The 21,720-nt window shown below is 40.5% G+C and overlaps 1 protein-coding gene across 5 annotated transcripts in view; it reads left to right on the top strand.

Annotated features, from left to right (window-relative positions):
* Window positions 1-21,720, top strand: part of nlgn1 (neuroligin 1) — a 49,567-nt gene that overhangs the window by 13,404 nt on the left and 14,443 nt on the right. For 3 of the 5 annotated variants that reach the window (XM_054790620.1, XM_054790619.1, XM_054790621.1), the window contains 4 exons: window positions 12,071-12,130; window positions 17,108-17,260; window positions 17,748-17,960; window positions 21,361-21,627. In XM_054790620.1, the coding sequence (XP_054646595.1) occupies window positions 12,071-12,130; window positions 17,108-17,260; window positions 17,748-17,960; window positions 21,361-21,627 (693 nt within the window). The remainder of the gene's footprint in view (window positions 1-12,070; window positions 12,131-17,107; window positions 17,261-17,747; window positions 17,961-21,360; window positions 21,628-21,720) is intronic. The other 2 variants (XM_054790622.1, XM_054790623.1) reach the window with 1 other exon arrangement.

Below are 21,720 nucleotides of genomic sequence, written 5' to 3'. Positions count from 1 at the left end.
AAGAAAACACAAGAAAGAATAAGAACATAAGAAACATAAACATATATACCAATAAATTAAGCAACAACAACAGAAGAGACATTAATACAAATAAATAAATAAATAAAGTGCTATGAGTGTGTGTTGCGTGTGTGAGTGCTTCGTTGAGAAGCCTGATGGCCTGTGGGTAAAAGCTGTTTGCCAGCCTTGTGGTCCTGGACTTCAAACTCCTGTAGCGTCTGCCTGACGGTAGGAGTGTGAATAATGAGTGTTGTGGATGTGTGCTGTCCTTGATGAGGTTGTGTGTTCTTCGTAGGACTCTAGTTTTATAAATGTCTTGCAGTGAGGGGAGGGCTGCCCCAACAATGTTCTGTGAGGTCTTGATCACCCGCTGGAGTGCCTTGCTATCACGTGTTGTACAGTTACCGTACCAAACAGTGATGGAGGCGGTAAGGACACTTTCCATAGTGCATCTGTAGAAGCAACTCAGGATTTTGGTGGACATGCAAAATTTCCTCAGTCTTCTCGGGAAGTACAGTCTCCTTTGGGACTTCTTCATAATTTGTTGGGTGTTGTGAGACCAGGTGAGGTCCTCGCTGATGTGTGTGCCAAGGAACTTGAAGGTTTTCACCCTCTCCATCTCAGTCTCATCAATAAACAGGGGTCTATGCGGCTCCTTTTCCCTTGTTCTTGGGTCGATGATCATCTCTTTAGTCTTATCTGTATTGAGAAGGAGATTGTTATCACGACACCAAGCTATGAGGTCCGCCACCTCTCTTCTGTATGATGTTTCAACACCACCAGTGATCAGTCCGATGACTGTAGTGTCATCCGCAAATTTAATGATGCTGGTGTTGTTCTGGGAGGCCACGCAATCGTAGCTGAAGAGCGTGTAGAGGAGCGGACTCAGCACACACCCCTGTGGGGTCCCAGTGCTTACAATTCTTGAGCTGGATGTGCGATTGTGGATTCTGACAGACTGAGGCCTGCCTGTTAGAAAGTTAAACACCCAGTTACAGAGGGAGGGAGACAGGCCAAGTGTGAGGAGCTTATTTGTGAGTTTGTGGGGGTTGACTGTATTAAAAGCAGAGCTATAGTCTATAAATAGCATTCTGACATATGTGTCCTGGCCCTGTAAGTGAGAAAGGGCTGTGTGGATGGCAGTGTTGACTACTACATCAGTGGACCGGTTCTGGTGATATGCAAACTGTAGAGGGTCCACAGTTGCCGCCGGGATGCTCTTTTTGATGTGGGTCATGACTATTCTTTCAAAGCACTTCATAACAATAGGAGTGAGTGCTATAGGGCGATAGTCATTCAAGCAGGTCACGTTGCTCTTCTTGGGTACGGGCACTATGGTGGTGGACTTGAAGCAGGTCGGTACAGAGGCTTGTGCAAGCGACAGGTTAAATATGTCAGCAAGCACATCGGCTAGCTCTGATGAGCAAACCCGAAGTGCACGTCCTGAGATGTTGTCTGGGCCTGCTGCTTTTCGTGGGTTTGTTTTGTTCAGAACCCTGCGCACATCAGCTGATGTCACCATGAGAGGTGAGTCCTGTGTGCTTCCCAAGTCCAGCCACCCTCTCTGCTCATCAGGAGTTTGGGTGTCAAAGCGGGCATAGAACTCATTCAGCTCATCTGGAAGTGTGGTTTGGCTGGACGTGGCTACGCTACTCCGCTGTCGATAGTCAGTTCTTAATACCACAGCTTTTAAAAACCCAAATCTTGGCAAAAATGCAGATTCAGTGCCATTTCCTGCCAGAGGATCTGATTGGCTGTCTGTCAAGACAGGTGTGATCCTCGGCTCAAATGAAGGTTGTTACTGGTGCTGGGTGCAGTCCAATAACTATCAGATAGCATCCGCGAGAGAATGCTTTTAACAGAAAAGGTCTTCAAAGGCTTTATCTCTTTCAGCGCCACAAAATTGCTGGTTTGGAGTTTGCAGGAGAGCACCAAACATGGGACATTGAAGGTGGAAGAAAGTTTTATTCTCTGATGAGAAAAAATGTAACATTGACAGTCCTGATGGCTTCCAACGTTACTTGCATGACAAGGAGATCCCACCTGAGATGTTTTCCACATCGTACAGTGAAGGGGGCGCCATCATGATCTCTGCTGCTTTTTCCTTCAATGGAACAATTAAGTTTCAGGTTGTGCAGGGGCATCAAACGGCAGCTGGCTATGTGACGATGTTGCAGGGGGCATCCCTCATGACTGTAGGCCCTCGTCTGTGTGGTAATGACTGGCTTTTTCAACAGGACAACGCTGCACTTCACAATGCCCGCCTGACAAAGGACTTCTTCCAGAGGAATAAGCTCACTCTTTTGGACCACCCTGCGTGTTCCCCTGATCTAAATCAAATTGAGAACATTTGGGGATGATGGCAAGTGATGTTTACAAAAATGGATATCAGTTCCAGGCAGTGGATGTCCTCAGTTAAGCCTTCACCACCTGGAGCAACATTCCCACTAGCCTCCTGGAAAACTGGCATCAAGCATGCCCAAACCAGTTTTTCAGGTGATTTAACAAGAATGGTTCAGCTACTTATTACTAAGTCCTTTTTTTGAATGTTATTTCTATTTTCAGGGGGTTTCAGGTTTTTTGAACAGCCTCTTTTAGTGTAATGTGTTGTAATTCAATTTTTTTTTTGTGTCGCTCCCATTTCTTTTTTTTTTTTTTGTATTTTGAAGCTTGACTGAGAACCTCCTAAAGATTCTTGCAATTTTTCAACTGGTCCTTTAAATTTTGGTCTTAGTGTATTATCCGACATCCCTACTATTTCTGTTTCTTATGAAATAAGTAACTATTATATATGTATATTATGTAATGGGGTGTCCTCATTTTTTTACATGACTGTATGTCGTCATTGTTAGCTTGGGGGGCATTTTGCTTTGAGTCCAATGTGGAGTAAATCACTCCATGCAAAAGTATATTGGTATCATTTGTGTTGGTGGGGCACATGCCATCGTACTGGATTCCAACATCGGATCCACACGGAAACAAGCAGCGAATATTTTTTAGGATTTCAGCCTTGCGTCCATGTTGCATGTGGGTTTTGTAAGGCTGAATCCAGCATTTTTTCTAAATGCCTCCCATAGTGAATAAATTCTACAGGTGTGTATTTTTTTTTATTACAAATGTTTTTGTTTGAACAGGGATATTTCCTCAAACGACCCCTTGTGACTGATGACTTTTAGAAAACAGCAACAAAACCTGCGAGAGTGAATGACAGCTTTGACAGTTTCATAGAGATTTTGGTGACCTTTTGTGCAGGGATGGGAAGTCATGTTTGCTAACTTGTCCAATCTTTTGAGACACGGTTTTCCAGCGGTTCTCTGTCTCACAACTGCGTTTCTTTAAAGGGATATTTGGGATTTTTTGACGTGAAGTTGTGACATCTCCATCAGCAGTGTAGTACATCAACAGTAACTTACCTCCCCACTTGGTCTCGCGAGTCCAGTTCTGGTTGGATTTCCGTGACGAGGAACGCAGTTCCGCGTAGTTGCTGGGTCATTTAAATAAAGAGTTTGGCGTCTCAAAACAATATGCGGTCAAAAGAGTAATACAGATTCATAATGCATAATAATGCATCCCCCCAAAAAAATCAGACCTCACAAATCGCTCTGCGTTTTATCTGTCTCCTACTGTATCCCTGCGCACTGTCGCATCTTCTTCCGCAACAGAGCGCCGCGGCCATCTTGTTTACGTGTGTGTTCCACAGCGGATGATGATGCAAGCGTCTACACATACACAGGAATGGAGAGGCGACAGTGCGCAGGGATACGGCTGGAGACGAATATAACACAGAGCAATTTGTGAGGTCTGATTTTTTTTTTTTTTTTTGAGGAGGCATTTTTATGACGCAAATGTATTTTTTGAACGCATATTGTTTTGAGAAGCCACACACTTTACTTAAATGACCCAATCAACTGAGCAGAACTACTTTCCTCATTACGGAAGTCCGACTAGAACTGGACTCGTGGGAGTGGGCGGGGGCTGGTAGTCACTGTTGATGTAGTACACTGCTGCTGGGGATGTCAAAAAATCCAAACTATCCCTTTAAGTCACCGGTGTGTGTGAGTGTGGAATCAAATAGTGTCTCATTTGGTGCGATCCCGTGTCGTCCTGCTGCAGGTGTGCCTCGTTGTTCCGTCCCACACCGTAAGTCAGGTGGTCTGTCACGAACAGCGAGTGAAACAAAGTAAATACAAAATGAAAGACAGGCCTAGACAATACGGAATGTGACTACAATAACTGTAAATAAAATTGCAGGGGCTTTTCCACAATGTCCACAATTACTGAAGAGAGTGGTGTAAAATGTGCAATAGACACACCGGGTGTAACTCACAGAGCAGACGTACAATTAAGACAAGCACGTGGTGGTAGTGAATAAAGGCTGGGAAAGCCGTGTGGTTACTGTCAGAAGCATCTCTTGGTGTGGACACTAGAAAGACTTATTTTATGGTGTACTTTTATTGTTCGGATTCCGTCTGCCTTGGCTTTGTCAGATAGCTTCTGCTGACAGCTCAGTGAATATTGTGAAAAGGTACGGTCAGAGGGGGCAGATTATTTGAAGATGTGCATTAAGGAGTGTGAGGTCTTTCTTTCGTTTCAGAAGGCGGCTCATGCTGCAGAGCTCATACAAATGTCCTCATTTTGGAAAGATATTATGAGGACAGTGGATCTCCGCATATTTGAAATTCATTATTCACAGCCCGTGCCCTGCGATTGGCTGGCGACCAATCCGGGGTGTACCTTGCCTCTCGGCCAAAGCCAGCTGGGGTAGGCTCCAGCATATCAAGCATGGACATTCACAGCCCCGCAAATTTGCAGATTTTTGGTCAAAACATTTTTTTCTGAAAAATAGGCAATTTTTTCTACAGAAAATAATAATGGATTTGATTTTAGAGCGCTTTTCAAGGCACCCATAGCACTTCACAATAAAGTGAACCCATTAATCATTCACTCATTCACTTTTTATTCACTTATTCATTCACACCGCACACTGGTGGTGGCATTCTACATCTGTAGCCACAGCTGCCCTGGGGTAGTCTGACAAAGGTCAGCTCATTCACCATAAGTCGATAATTGATAAATATGTGATAATACAGGTCAAATGTACAGCATGTACCACCGTTAAAAAGCTCACCATTTTTACATGTTTATACCTTTATGCTTCACAGATTATTTTTTTTTTAGTCAATGCACCGTAGATCCTGTGAAACTTTATATACAGGCGTCCCTCGTTACTTCACTCTATCACAGTTTTTCAAAGATGTATTCATTAATAAATCATGCTGTTTTGGGGTTGACTATGGCCTATTATTATCACAACATATGCATATTTTAAAAATGTGACCTTTTTGTGCCTAAATTAAGCATTTTCAAAAGTACATTTTGTACTTTTGTAGTTCATGAGGCATATTGAAGAAAGACAGGGGAGGCTTCTGGAGATGAATCCATCCATTGTCTATGCCACCTGTCCTCATTAAGGTTGCAGCGTATGTGGAGCATACCCTAGCTGACTTTGGGCGAGAGGCGGGGTACACACTGGACTGGTCGCCAGTCAATCACATGGCACATATTGACAACCAATCATTCACTTTCACATTTATACCTACGGACAATTTTGAGTCACCAATTAACCTAACATGCATGGTTTTGGAATGTGGGAGCAAACCGGAGTACTGGGAGAAAACCCACGCAGTGGAGAACATGCAAACTCCACACAGACATGCCCAAGCGGATATTCAAACCCAGATCTTCTTGATCTCCTGACTTTGTGACCAACATGCTCACCACTAGACCGCCATGCAGCCTACAGTCGTTCCATAAAACAAACAAAAAAAGAATTAAAATTGACGCCTGCAGATAAAATAGTTTCAGTTGTCATATGCACACTTGAATGGAAGCGTTTTCAGCCTGGATTTGAAAATTGTCAAAGTTGAGGATTGTCGCACATCTTGTGGAAGACCGTTCCTTGTTTTGGAAACATAAAACTGAAACACAGCCTCACGATGTTTAGTCCTGACTTTGGGCACCCACAGGAGACCACTCACTGAGCTTCTCAGAACCCGAGATGGCTCATGTGGCTCTTGCATGTGGTCCCGGAATGCAAACCCCCGCAAAAAGCAGGGAGCTACACTATTATAAATCCGCCCTCTGGATCTGTGAATGTGTTTTTGTGTGTGAATGTGCTGTTTGCTGTATCATAATGGCAACAGCTCTGTTTTTAGTTACGACAGGCTAAGTAGGAGGAAATTGGGGTTACGAGTTTATGGGTCTCCTGCAGCAAGACAATGTTTTGACAAACGTAATTGTGCTTTTCAGGGTGAGGCTTTTATTTCAACGTTCAACATGAGCCAAGCTGCCCTCACAAACACTCCTTCTCTGTGCCGCATCCTGACTCGTTGGCACTGAAAGGGCTCACACATCACGTCCGACTGTTTGTGGCTCATCTGCATGAGGCAGAGCAGCCCTCCATAACTGGATCTTCTGAACAGGGATGTTGAGGGAGAGTTTTAAGTGTGCTGAAGTCACAGACTTATTAACCTAGATGTGTTTTCCTTTCTCAAAAAGAAATGATGAATAATAAATATATTTGTCTACAGCAGTGACCGTTTGAGTACTACAGTAGATGACGCCATGTTGATCCAAGAGTTATCACTAGTGACCACACGGATGAAAGAGTAGAGAAGTTGCTTCTGCTTCTGTATGCGACCCACTGTGGAAAAGGTTGGGACACCCCTGCTGTTGGCCATCTCGTTGTCTCCTCTGCCTTATCACGTGACGTCATCTTGATTATGGAGAATGGATAGTCCAAAGCTATGTTCACACAGCTTATATTTATATCTGTTTGTGCTTGAATGGTGCACAAGAAAATAAAACAAACGAGCTGAACGATTAGATTAGATGATTGCAATGTCAGGAGACATCGCGCGTGAATGCGTGAGCATTGACCTCATTCACACAATAAATAAACACCAAATTGCAAATTACTACCAATGAGCCTTCACTCGGAATTTTCAGTATTTTCCTTGCAACGTCGTCCTTAAAACACAGTGCTTTTGTGTTTTTTCTTGCTGCAGAAACGTTTAATATTTTTCAGAGCTTTATCACCCACTATCAGTGTTTGAGCTCCGGTAATTCTCTCTCTCTGCAGCCTTTTCGTGGATGATTTAGTCCTGTACCTTTCGTTGGTGTTGGCAGATCAGTGTTCTTTTGGGGAAGCAGAATCAAATCTGTTCTGAATCCCCACGTCTTTGCTTTGTTTGCTCTTAATTGTGGTTGTGGAAAATATCCACAGCTGTTTTCTTCTTCGTCACCCGAGTTGAAGACCAGTGTTGGGAGTAACGGCATTATTGTTTTCCAGTAGCTGGTAATTATGCGCTGGTATCTAAGAGCTGTTTATCCCGCCATATAAATGTGACTTTCACAAACCAGTTGAGTCTTTTGAACGATGAGAACAGATTCACAGCTATTAAGAATAAAAGATATACTACTCACAAGAAGTTAGGGATATTTCCGATATATTTCAGGATCAACTTAAAATGTACTACTGTATAACCTTTACTGGGGAACTTAATTTGAGCTTCTCTAATTTCGAATGCACATGTCCAACATGTTCAATACTTAATGAATAAAAGTAGAACTTCAAAATTCAAAAAGATTTGTAAAACTTGCGTAACCAATTTATTGCAAACAACTGTTAAACCAAAATAGGCTATACTGTATGCTGCTCCTCCCATTCAGTGACGTGGAATGAGATCGGGAGCTTGGTGAACTTGCTTACCCATAACTTGCTTGGTGGACTCACTGGCTTGTTATGGTAACTTAGCCGATTCTGTCCTTTATGCTATTGTGTAGCTGAATAAGTTACTGTGTTAGGCTAACATACCGGACACCTATGCAGCCTGTTGTTCTGTGCGCTATTGTATAGTTGAATAAAATATCTGTTCTTCAGTCTTGAATTTTGTGAAATACATTTCTAAATCATTTGCGACTTATAGCCCAGTGAAACTTACTTACTCCTGATCAAAATGTTAAGACCAGTTGAAAAATTGCAAGAATTGCACTGCTGGATCTTAAGGAGGTTCTAAGTAGAGCTTCAAAATACAAAAAGAAGAAATGGGAGTGAGGCAAAACAAAATTTGAGTCAGCAATTTATTGCAAACAACTTAAATTGAAATGGGCTGTTCATCAGCTGTTCAAAAGTTTAAGACCCGAAAACCTGAAACCTCCCTAAAATAGAAATTGAATGTTCAAAAAGGACTCTGTAATAAGTAGCTGAGACATTCTTGTTAATCTCCTCAAAAATTGTTTTGAATATAAAAACATGGCTTCAGGGAGGGCGTCCACTGTCTGGAACTGATGTCCGTTTTTGTAAACTTCCCTTGCCATCCATCCCTAAAAGTTATCAATTTTATTTAGATCAGGATAAGGGGAACACGCAGGGTGGTCCAAAAGAGTGAGGCTCTTCCTCTGGAAGTTCTTTGTGAAGTGCAACAATGTCCTGTTGAAATGATGAGGGCCTACAGTCATGAGGGATGCCCCCCTGCAACATCTCCACATAGCCAGCTGCTGTTTGACGCCCCTGCACAACCTGAAGTTCCATTGTTCCATTGAAGGAAAAAGCAGCCCAGATCATGATGGCGCCCCCTCCACATTTTATTACTAATTTATTAAATTTTGATCAGCTGATGAACAGCCTATTTCACTTTAATGCTTGTTGCTTGCTCAAAAATTGCTTTGTCTCACTCCCATTTCTTCTTTTTGCATTTTGAAGTTCTACTTATAACCTCCTTAATATCCAACAGTGAAAATTCTTGCAATTGTTCAACTCTTGTGTCTTGTCCATTTATCACCCCGTCACTTGGAGCTGGTGGGTTTTTGTCCCCAACACTGTTATGCTGTAGTTTGGTGTATTAGAATTCCATTACAGTCTATTACACTTGCTCGTTTGCTTTCCTTAGCACCCCCCCCCCCCCCCCCCCCCCCCACACACACACACACCGTTGTTTTATTCTTATGAATCTGTGTTGTTCTTCCTGAGGACAGGTAAGACCCATCTGAAGATGAAAGTTTGCAATACTGGTTTTGTCACGGGGGGCAGCAGTGGCAAGGGGAGAAACTCAATCTAAGGATGTTATAACATTTTGGCACTTTTTAATTTGATACCTAACTTCAGTGTTAAGGAAGTTCCAGTAATTTTTGTGGTGAGATATTATCTTGTCACTCCTTATTTTACCGTTATCTTCTTCTGGACTGTGATGACTGCTCTGGGGAAGATGAAACGTTTTGTCGCAAATCTTTGCAAACGCATCAAACCCCTTTTGCTCAGCTTCTTATACTGTCTTATCTTAACTGGCGATAGCTTGCACAGCTAATGTTTACCATTAGAAAGGAGGGAGTGGCCGTGGGACTTCCCAGCATACCTTGCAGGCATTTTATAAATAGTTGTTAGGTGTTTCTTGTTAGTGTAGTTGTTTGTTGTTGTTTCAAGGAATCATGAAGACATTTCATCCGTGGATGTGGAACTCCCACTATCCATCCATTTCCTATAGCTTATCCTGTTCAGGGTGCGGTGTGAGTTGGAGTCTATCCCAGGTAACTCCACCCTGAACACGTAATCAGTCAGTGACAGGACAAGACAAACGAAACAGCCACACTCACATTCACACCTTCACTGAGTGTGAAATGAAGCCATGCTGGCTGTACTAAACAAACTACACAATCCGTGAATTCCAACAATGCTAACAACACAATGACATGTGTGATGAAATCAATAAATACATTATTTGTTCCATATTCCGATATTTTCATCATCATCAAAACAATTTGATTCCAATTGAGTTACCTGCCTTTGTGTTTGTCCACATCAAATGTAGCTCCTTTTTTTCTTTTTCTTTCCTTTTCTTGTGAGAAGAGGACCTTTTTCATGAAAATGTCGAAAAAAGTCGCCTTCTTGTCAAATTCTAATTAAAATCCCAAATGCGGTAAAGGCTCCAGAAGCCTTTAAGAAACCGTATTATCAGCCCCCCCAGGATTTCACGGACCTTTTTTGAGATTGTCGCAGCCTTAAATGCCTGATTTCACGGGAGCTTTTCCTAAAAAAAAAAAAAATGCGGTAGAAGAGTTAAATAGGAACATTTGTTGAATAATAATCAATTAAAGAAATATTAAAATACAAAAAGAATGAGAATTGGTCCAAAAACATTCAAATGACTACAAAAATGCTCCTCATAGAAAATCAATATCAGATGTAAAATGACACAAATTTCATTCAAGATTTAACAAATAGTGCTGTAACTAGCGATTACTTTCTTAGTAGATTAATCTGTAGCTTGTTGTTTTGATTAATGGAAGAATAAGTTAGGCCTTAGACCAAATCATTACGAAGCAAACACAAAACATTAGTGGTTTGGTCCGCAACACATCAGAAAAGAAGCAAAAATGTCCATCACTGTTTTTCAAAGTCAAAGCTGGTGCGTGTAAATATCTTCTTTTGTCTAAAATGCAAAGATAATAGGTCTGCTTTTATGGAAGACTAAGGAAATTTAAAGTTTTATTCACATTTGAGAGGCTGAAATCAGAGGATATTTCCATTTTTCAGCGATGAATCGAATACCACAATACCGTAAATTCTGGACTATAAGCCGTTACCTTTTTTTACATGCTTTGAACTGGGGTTAAACAATGATGGGGCTTATTTATGGCTACAGTAACTACAGTTCCCATAAGTGCAGATGCTAATATCTTAAGTAAATTTGATCAAGTGTAAAATTACTCCAACTTCTGCTTGAACCGCAGCAGCTTTTGAACTCTGATGGGGGGGAAAAAAAAGGGTCTCTGTCACACTCATCGGAGCTAACTATTAATGCTGGGCACACCGACTGTAGGTAGGATTGCAAGGTTTACAGTGTGTCTTTCTTTGTAAATATCCCATATTACAATGTGGGTACCTTTGGCTTAAATTAAGTGGGTGCGGCTTACATTCAGGTGCGCTCAATAGTCCGGAATTTAATGTAGTTATCGATTAAATGGATAATCGTTGAAGACGATTAATCAATTAATCAGCTATATTAGTATAAAATTAGCATATAGTTGCACGCTCATTCATCCTGAAAATTAAATGAAATAAAATTTTACAGTTGTCCCTGGAAATATCACAGTTCGATTATCGCTCCCTCGCTAAATCATGGTTTTTCTGAAATTAATTAATTAACAATGGCTGTTTTGTGGTAGCATATGGTCTATTATTAGTCAAAACATATTGAAATACAAGAGATCTGTAGTACTCCTGCAACACTGCATGAAGTCAGCCATGGCTGTGACAGAGTGGGGGTGGAAAAAAAGTTCTGGCTTCTTAATTTTAGAAGAAATAAATTTGAGGCTAACCAGTTAGCTTGCTTTGCAATGTGGTGTAAACAATGAATAATAGTTGTGTAACATTGACTATAGGGGTGTTATTTCATGTCTACAGGGCTCTGATAATATTAAAAACCCTATTGAGAAAGTCATAAACAGGTTTTCTATGCTCTAACTACAAAAATATTCAATTTATTAACATTGAATCCTATATCGCTGAAATTCATTTAACGCGGTCGGGTCTGGAACCAATTAACCGCTATAAAAGAGGGACGACTGTACAACGCAAATGTTATAAAGTGATATTTGACTTGCCCAAGCTGTCTGTATGAAACAGACATTCTCCACGGATGTTTTGTAGTCGAAAAGCGCTTGCCAATCGTCAACTTTCCTTTATGTTCCAACACTTTGCACATCGTTTAGTCCTGATTTCATGGAGAACCCAGAGGAACTGCTGAGCGCGGTTTTTCCTGGTGGTTTTTGTTGGTAAGGAACAGACACGATCACACACGTGGGATGCGTTCAGGAACAAATCCGATCACGCAAAATGACGCCGATTGGCAAAAATGTGCAATTTTGTGGGGATCGTGAACACACAACATTGCGAAATCCTGAGGGGGTGTGATTGTCTTTTTTTTTCTTTTTTTTATCATCTTTTGAAGCTGAACATGTTTTTGATGATGGTCTTTTCCTCCTTCCTTTTTCTTCTTCTTGATCTTCATAGGTCCCATTACAAAGAAACACTCTGATGATTTAAGTGATAGTGACCGCGCAGCAGACGAAGGTATTTTCTACTAACAAAATGGTTTGCATGAATTACAAAACCAATACCCTCAACCCCCCCAACACCTCACTCCCCCCATATTTTCATCTCCAATTTTTTTTTTTTTTTTTGCAATTCCTGTCATTTTTTTAAGCAACGGAATTTTTTTCTTGTAAAACTCTTTTGGGGCTGAATATGTTTTTTGCTTTTCGGCTTTCTGTTTTGAAGTTTACATGTCAATATTGTTGTCTTTGACCATGTAACTTGTCTTGTTCTTTCTTACTTTTTTCCTATGTTGCATCCAGTTTTGTAAATATGAATCACAACAGCTCGTAACATGTTTTGCATGACATCCATTGCAGTATCTATTTCATTTTAAATATTACAATAGTAATGACTGGCTTGCACTCATCGAAATAAGATGCTGAAATTTGAGGCATTTGTACTGTAAATGCTGTCTTAAGTCAAGGAATGCTGATGACAATGACAGGTGACAGATTTAGGGACAGCCACTCTTCCACCTGTGCAATGCAATCACCAAACAGTTCAACCAAGTTTTCTTGGCAGGCCTGAGCACCGGACGCTGAATTTACTCTTGAATCTTGCAGTCCCAAGTTCTTGCTTCAATTTGTCACGGTGACAAGTAAATGCAGGAGACCTTCGTTCTCCACTGTTCTTGTCTCCTTCTGTCTGTCTCGAAGCGCAGCTTGATTTGACATGAAAGCATCAGAAGCGGACGAGGATACACGTAAAAATAGGCACGTATATGCAGCTGTGTGTAGTGAGGTGTGTGTATTCTGGCTTGCATCCTCCCTCTGCACGCTCCTCACCACGTTGCGTAACCTCTCGATCCCCTGAGCCCTTGTTATGAACCTCTTGAGGCCGACACCATGTTAAAAAAAAATCCAACTACTGAAGGTTTTTCACGGCATCTGAAGGTCTACATGCGTTAGGAAAATAAGTAGATTTTAATGGATTGATGTTTGTGACGTTGTACAAACTGGGTGAGTAAAAGCTGTGGATTTCACTTTCTTCTAATGAAAAAGGTCTGATTTTACACTTAAAATCCACGTTATAAATATGTTCAGTGTAAAAAGTAAAACGATAGAAACGTGTCACAAAGCTTTTAGTAGAAGACACACCCTGGAAAAAAAAACATTTATTGGTGTAAATTAGAATTTTATTGGAAAAAAGTGAACAAAGCAAGGTAGTCATCCCTCGTTTATCGCGGTTAATTGGTTCCAAGTAGGATTCAATACTAATAAACGGAATATAGAAAGAGATAGAGTATAAAAAACCTGTTGATGACTTTCTAAAATGGGTTTCAACATTATTAGAGCTCTGTGGACATAAGATAACACCCCAGTAGATCACTGCAGGGACATGACAGATGGCCGCTGCTAGCATAGCAAGCTACTGAACTACTACTTAGACCGGAGGTGACCATGACGTCGATACCGGTCGATCGCATAAACGTCGCTTCATAGATGTCATATGACATCAGTCAGCTGTCATCAAGCTCCCCTCCTGATTTGCTCTTCCTTCCCCCTCGGCAAAGGTGAACGTAGCGTCTCAAACTACACACAGAGATGCAACTTCTGTCTTTATTATTTCGATTATGGATAAACTAACTGAGCGGTAAGATGCTATCTATAACAAAAGTTACCTGTTGAAGAAAATGTAGAAAAACAGTGTATTGTTTGACGACTTTGCTTCGATCCATGAACTCCGCTATAGAAATGCGTGTTTTTCTCCACTTCCGTTTCTTAAACTATTATTTCATGATGAATTGGAAAAATGCCCGCTGCTGAAACCTTTTTAATATGTTGCCTTGACTTCGGCCGCATTGTCTTCTGCATAATCATTTTCGTTTCTTGTATATCGGTAATGTTTGATAGCAAAAGCTAACTGAACGGAACACATGAACCGTGTGTCTAATGAACGCTGCATAGCTATTTTGATGGACATGCTTGGGTTATTTACCCAACTATTGAGGAATTACGTGTAATTATCTTTATTGCCATATTGAATTGTGAATTATTTGTGAACGATATCAGCCACTTTGATCACCTGGAAACTTTGAAACTGTGAATGTGAAATAAAAATCATTAGTATTTAGTAAAGTAATTAAAAAGTTTACCGATTTTATATATTTTGTTATTTTATATATTTTTACATGTAATATTTTGTATATTATTATAAATTATGTTTTATATATATATGTTTTATAGTAAGAGATCTTGTTGACTTATAGCTTGCATGCTGAAAAAGTGAGTGCACCGAAATACATGTACATTTTATAATCATGTTTATCAAGACAGTAAATATATATTTTCTATATTTTTAGTAGGAGGCAGATCTTTGGGACTTGGTCATTTTAAAAGTAGCTGGCAGGCTGGAAATGTGTGAGCACCCCTGGTTTAGACTCTACAATGTACTTATTCTAAACTTAAAGTGTCTCACACGGAGTGGGGAAGAAGGACAAAGAAGCCAAAAATGTACCACTTCCACACAGAGTGAGAGGAGAACCTTTTTTTTTTCCACCCGATCTCAGCCGTGGCATGTTGGCTCAGTTCTGCAGGCTCAGTTGCCAGTCTCCATGCAGTGTGAAAGGTAATGTAATCTAACGTCATGTCTCATAACATTACTGACCACTATGCTACATATAACTTATTTTTTTACTAATAATGGGGCCATAGTCAACCACGAAACATTGATCATTTATCAATTAAGTAAGCGATATTCAAACCTAATTATAGCGAGGGACAACTGTTTTTCTAACGTGCGGACACGTCTGAAATAGGACCTTTCATCACAAATGATGCATGTTCAGTAGTGATATTTCTAATAATAGACGTGGGTGTGTGTCCTTGAATGCAACGTCTGATCTGAATGACTGCCAAGAGAAAACCGCATCACGCCTCCAAATTTCAGATTGAGCGATGCATTTGTCAGACATTCACCCGGAAGATGTCAGGACAGAAAGTTCCACTTTATGGGTCCATCCTTGTTTGGTAGAAATCATCAAACAAACAACTCAGATAAAAAGCGGCCCTTTATTCATATGAAACAATGTTATGACGAGAAAACGGCAAAGGTAAGACACGATTCATCATCATAAGCGCTCATTTTTGTCAAGTCCAGTGAGTTTTAGTGGTAAAGAAATAATACTTACACCGTTTGGAGGAGCGAACGTTAGCTTACGGTGTATGATTTGATGGACTTATTAATGACACACACTGGTCTTGTAGTGTTGGCTTGTTTCTGAGATTTGTCCATTTTCATGCTTGTGATTTGAATGTTCCTAAAATTGGTTTTGCTGAGCTTTAAGCTGACGTTTGTTGCGTTGCATAAATGTATAGCATGTGGACAGTGAGGATGATTATCCGTTATTACCTCCGCCAAAGAGGTTATGTTTTTGCCGGCGTTTATCTGTTTGTTGGTGTTCAAAATAACTTGAAAAGTTCTGAATGGATTTGGATGAAATTTTCAGGAATTGTCGGAAATGAGATGGGGAAGAACTGACTACATTTTGGGGGTGATCCGGATCACTGTCTGGGTCCAGGAATTTTTTGAAAGGATTTTTTTAACATTGTGAGATGGGACCATTTTCGGCATTTCTGCATATAACGGCACAAAAAAAGGTCAGAGTACTTGGGGGGGAAAAAATACAGGATGGAGAAATGATAAAGTAAGAAAGTATGCATAAAATACAGGCAATGAAAGAAACAGACTGTCAAACTAACTTTTGTGCAAAAGGTGAACTAGTCCTTTAAGAAAATGCATACTTGGCTCTCTCTTGATGCAGTGGTCCATCACCCATCATACTGTAGTTCCAGGGAAGAATGCTTGAAGCCCCATTGTGCTTATATCCGCAAACAATTCCTTTCTTTATTTCAAGTAATATGTAGACTTCAGAACAGTTGATGATTTACTGATGTCATCTTCTCAGGACTCCACAATGTTCACATTTTCCATCCAGATGTTTTACCATCAGCAATCGTCCTCTCACTAGACCACAGTGTCCCAGCCTTAGCCTTTCCAAACTTCCATGATGGATCGGACTTATGTGGGATCTTTGCAGATACCCAAAAAACTTTACAGTGGAAGCCCATTATTCATTCACTCAGCAGTCACACACTGGTGGTGGTAATCTACATCTGTAGTCACAGTTGCCCTGGGCTAGACTGACTGAAACGTGGCTGCCAATTCACGCTAATGTCTTCTCCAACCACCTCCAAACATTGTCACATTTATACACACTGGAGGCAAGTGTGGTGAAAGCCGTCAACCCTCCGGTTCCTGGATGACCTCCTCTACCTCGTGAGACACTGCTGCCAACAGAATGGTGGATGGATCAGGTCAGGTTTCTTTATTAATACCCGGAGGTAAATTAGTGGGCAGCGCAAGACAGGCATCAGTGACACACATGCAACACTTAGAGTAAAAATACATTAAAATAAAAGATTAAAAGGTGCGAGCCCATTGCCCTGATTGACGACGGGACATGCTGTTAAGACAGACAATCGATGCTGGGATAAACTGTCCCTGTATCTCTTGGTTCTGCATTTTGGCACCACCAGTCTCTGTCGATGGCAGATACTGGAACAGGTGGTTCAAGGGGTGCAGAGGGTCCTGCGTAATGCAAAAGCTCAGTCTCTGCAGTTTCTTGGTGTAAAAGTTCCAAGCTCACCTGTGACTGTCCAATCCGCTTGACAGACCATTTGACGATCTGATTGAGGGCGATCTTATTTTTTGACGACATATTTCCAAACCAAGACAGTAAACATGTCAAAGAATGTTTATTTTTTTTATTCAGATCACATTCCCACCGCCACTACTCTTCCTGTACATGGTGACATGAATGAGTCTCCACAATAGGTGCACAAAACATTGGCTAAATTAAGGCCAAGGTTTCCTATAATACTGATATTGTATCTCTGACTGCCATTATCAGTAGCAAATCTAATCAGTTCTTTTCCCCTGCTCTATCTTTAGACATAAGGGAGAGTGGAAGCCCCAAGCCAGTGATGGTTTTCATCCACGGTGGATCCTACATGGAAGGAACTGGGAACCTGTTTGATGGCAGCATCCTGGCAAGCTATGGCAATGTGATTGTCATAACGGTCAACTACCGCTTGGGCGTTCTCGGTAAGAATCCTGCCGTACTACATAAGTTAACTGGCATTTGAACTTTCACCAGTTATATATGTGAGACTGGTCGGCTAAAGTTTGTATCCCCAGCCAACACATTGTAGCTTCTTACTAAAGCATATCCACAACTATGAACAATTCAAAGTTGTCATGCCAACGTTTTGGAATGTGAGTGGAAGCTGGAGTATTCGGACACAACCCGGTACCGGGATTCTAACTTGCTAAATTTTTGCTCCACAAACCAAGCCAATGTGGGCTGAGCTGCAGCTACCCAAAATTAACTGAGAATAGTGCCAATGCAGGAAGAGCTTTCTTAAGGATAATCAAATCAGTGGCAAATCCCATTTTTGAATGGGTCTGGCAGAAAGTTGTCATTAGCATCAATAAGACTCAGGAACAGACCTTTCTTGCTTAATTCAATTAATTAGATGGAACGTTGGCCTCAATTAGAGAACATTAACATCGCCTTTTTCTGGCATTGCAGGTTTCCTGAGTACTGGTGACCAGGCAGCCAAAGGGAATTACGGCTTGTTAGACCAAATCCAGGCTCTTCGGTGGACCAGTGAGAATATTGCAGCGTTTGGTGGTGATCCATTACGTATTACTGTTTTTGGTTCAGGGGCTGGAGCCTCCTGTGTCAACCTTCTCACACTTTCTCACTACTCCGAGGGCAACCGCTGGAGCAACTCAACCAAAGGTAAAACATGTAAACCAGAGGCATCCAAAGTGCGGTCCCGGGGCCATTTGTGGGCCGTGGCTGTTTTTGTGCTCTAACAAGAAGTTGGAATCTAACAAGATAAAGTCATAATTTTACGAGAATTTTGTTGTAACATTCTGAGCAAAAATGTTAGTAAAATTTTAGTAGCATAAAGTTGAAATATTGAAGAAACAATACTTTTTTATGACAAACAGGCAAAATGAATAAAGTTGTAATTTTTGGAAGATTAGGTTGCGGAAAAAGTTGTAATGCTGCGACAATAAAGTCAAAATATTATGGGAATAAATTCATAGTTACGAGAAGAAAACTTACATGTACAAAGTTGTTATAGTTGGAAAATTAAAAAAACAAACAGCAGCAGAAATGGAAAAATAAAGTCAAAATAGGATATAACTAAGACAAAAAGTTGTATTCTAACAAGAAAAAAGTAGCAATTTCACTAGAATAAACTCATAATATTATGAGTAAAAATAATATCATTTTAGTAGCATAGACTTGAAATATTAAAGAAAAATACATTCATATTATGAGAAACAAAACAAGATCAATTTGTAATTTTTGGAAAAATGTTAAGAAAAAGTTATAGTGTTACGGGAATAAAGTCATAATATCACAATTTTTTTTTCAAAGATTATTTTACAAGAAAGTTGAAATGTTTTGAAAATATTAATATAGAAAAAAACAACAGCAAAAATGGGGGGGGAAAGGACAAAGACAGACGCTTTTTCACCTACACCACAAGGTTGAGATGCAGTTTTTCTTGCACCTCCTTTCATTTTTCACCATGTGGCTCTCGCTACAAAAACTTCGGACACCCCTGCTGGAAGTCCACTGGGAATCCATCTATAGTAGCCGTGTCTGATAATATCGGCCAACCGATTTTTATCGTTCATATCGGTGTCTTCTGCTGATAGTGATATCGGAGTGAGAGTGATGATGTGTTCCACACAAGCTTGGTAGATCAGTATGTTGGCGGTGTGGAATTATTTCCAAGTTTTGCCTTTGGATTGGAAATATACAATTTGCAATGAAAGTCCTGGTCATGCAAGGCGGGAGTTCGTGTTGCATTCATGGGTCGCGTTGGTGCATGACCTGTTGAAAGAGCTCAGTTTATAATTTCACTGAGTGTATTAGTGCAGACTTTCATACTTTGCACTTTACAAGGATGTTTGTGCCACATAGAAAATCCAAATCGTATCCTTACCATCAACATTTAACTAGATTCTTCTTTGTGAATGTATTAAGACCGCACCATATGGGCTGATCATGGTGGTAAATTTGACGACTCGCATTACAGGTGGTATCCATTAACCTTCTTCCCCCAAGAGAAGACATTTGGATCGCTTCCAAATCCATACCATTAGACAGATGGATGTTATAAAATTGTGAGGACAATGGTGTTTTCATCAGGTGGGTGGAGCTTCGTAGCAAAGATTGAGTTGGGCCAACCATCAAACTATTAGAACTTCACTGCAGATGATTTATTGATGACACACTGATGTATTGAATAAAAATGTGGACCTGAATTAAGCCATAGCGGTCCTGTCCTGTATTATGATGATAGCAATAAAGATGATGAAGGTCTGTTTTGATAGAAAGACGGCAGAGCTCGGTGTTACTTGGCCGAGGCCTATGACAGCGTAGCTAAAAGATGACCTGGGACATGCCTGAGTCAGCCCAGTGCGGGATCTGTCTGGGATGTGTCTGGGATCATCGTTTTAATGCAGGGGTGTCCAAACCTTTGCCACCAAGGGCCACATACTGAATGCAAAGGCCACTTTGATATTTTGTAAACCAACATTAATGGTTGGATGTCCCGGTCCGATCTTCAGGAATGGATAAAATCGGCGTCCACCACGAGATTGGGCAGATCTGGTTGCCGTATAACGTTCGTAACTCTGGGCCACACTCCAACATGGTGGGTGCGGTAATGCACCTCAAAGGTGGTTGCCAATCGGCTCCCGCCACCCGCAAGAAGAAGAAAACGCAACACCACCATGCAGACATGTCCACGGTGTATCCTGGTGAAGTTAGTTTCACTTTGCTTTAAAGAGCTATTTTCATAACCATAATCAATTCCACAAATTAATGTTTGTAACAAAAGCTTACCCAAAAAAAAAAAAAAAAAGATCGGGATCGGATCGGAAGCCAAAAATGTGGCTCGGGACATCCCTATCATAAGTATGAACTTCGCTCTTTGCTCTTGTTTTCCCCATTTTTGCTGGGGGTTTTTCCCAAATATTTCAACTTTTCTTCTCGTAATATTATGACTTTATTCCCATAATAGTTTGACTTTACTCTGACAATATTATAAGTTTTTCCCCCAACCTAATTTTTCAAAAATGACAACTTTTAGTCCCCGCGACCCTAATGAGGATGAAGCGGTATAGAAAATGGATGGATGGATGGACAACTTTTAGTTTTGCTTGTTTCCGTTACTATTATGGCTTTTTAAAAAATAACGTCTTTCTTTGATATTTCAACTCTGTGCTACTAAAATGAAATTATTTTCCTCATAATGTTTCAAGCTTATTCTTGCAAAATTGCAGCTTTTTTCTAGTTAAAGTATGACATTTTCTCTTAATATTTTGATTTTATTCTCGTCAAATTACAGCAGTTTATTTTCATTTAATTTTCCAACTTTTTCAGCTTTCTTCTTGTAAATGTTCTTCTCGTGATTATGACTTTATTCCCATAATATTGGAATTTCATTCTCATAACATTATAACTTTTTCCGCAAGCTAATTTCCCCAAAGCTAAAGTTTTTTTCTTTCTAAAATATTTCAACTTCAACACAAAAATGACGTTATTTTTCCTCATATAATTTAAAAAATTACTTTTTCTCGTTAGATTTCAACTTTTTTTTCTCTCTTTTTTTTTTTTTTTCTTGTTAAATATATCATATTATGTGCCGCGGCCAATATAAAAAACAGGCGCGGGCCGCACTTTGGACACCCCTGTTTTAGGGGAACACCCAGTTGTGTCCAAGTTTCAGCTGTCTAGTTGATCATTTAGTTGAATTTGGAGGTCATCCTCCCCCTTCAATATTCTATCCACTTTGTGAAATGTCCCAGTACTGGCACACAAACGCTATCTCAGTAAAGATTACCTTCAAGGAAAAGTGCACTTTTTTGGAATTTTGCTCATTATCCACAATCCTTATGTCAGGCATGAACACACGTCTTTCTCTTTTCTGTGCGTTCTAAAGATATAAAAACAGCTAAAAAGAGACAGCTTATTAATGCACGTAATGGGACACACCTATCCCGCCTAAAAGCCTGCTATTAAAACAACTACAAAAACCTCCAACAAGGCTTTATGGTTGACATTCATCTCACATAAAGTTTCTTTTTTCCTTTCTCCACTTCCAACATTTTAGGTCTCTTCCAGAGAGCCATTACCCAGAGTGGCACAGCGCTCTCAAGCTGGGCTGTTAGCTTTCAGCCAGCTAAGTATGCGAGAATGCTGGCCCGCAAAGTGGGCTGCAATCTTGAGGACACGATAGAACTCGTGGCGTGTCTTCAGAGGAAACATTACAAAGAGTTGGTTGATCAAGACATCCAGCCGGCTCGCTACCACATCGCCTTTGGACCTGTTATTGATGGTGATGTCATCCCTGATGATCCTCAGATACTCATGGAGCAAGGTACAAGAAAACAGATTGTACTTAAATAGAGTGGAACCTTGGTTAGCATCATGAATTCGTTTCAGAAGGTCCGACTCTAACCCAAGCGTACCT

Source organism: Dunckerocampus dactyliophorus, chromosome 10 (assembly GCF_027744805.1).
Source record: "Dunckerocampus dactyliophorus isolate RoL2022-P2 chromosome 10, RoL_Ddac_1.1, whole genome shotgun sequence".
NCBI lineage: Eukaryota > Metazoa > Chordata > Actinopteri > Syngnathiformes > Syngnathidae > Dunckerocampus > Dunckerocampus dactyliophorus.
Note: the sequence above shows the minus strand (reverse complement) of the source record. Positions and strands in the feature narration are given on the sequence as shown.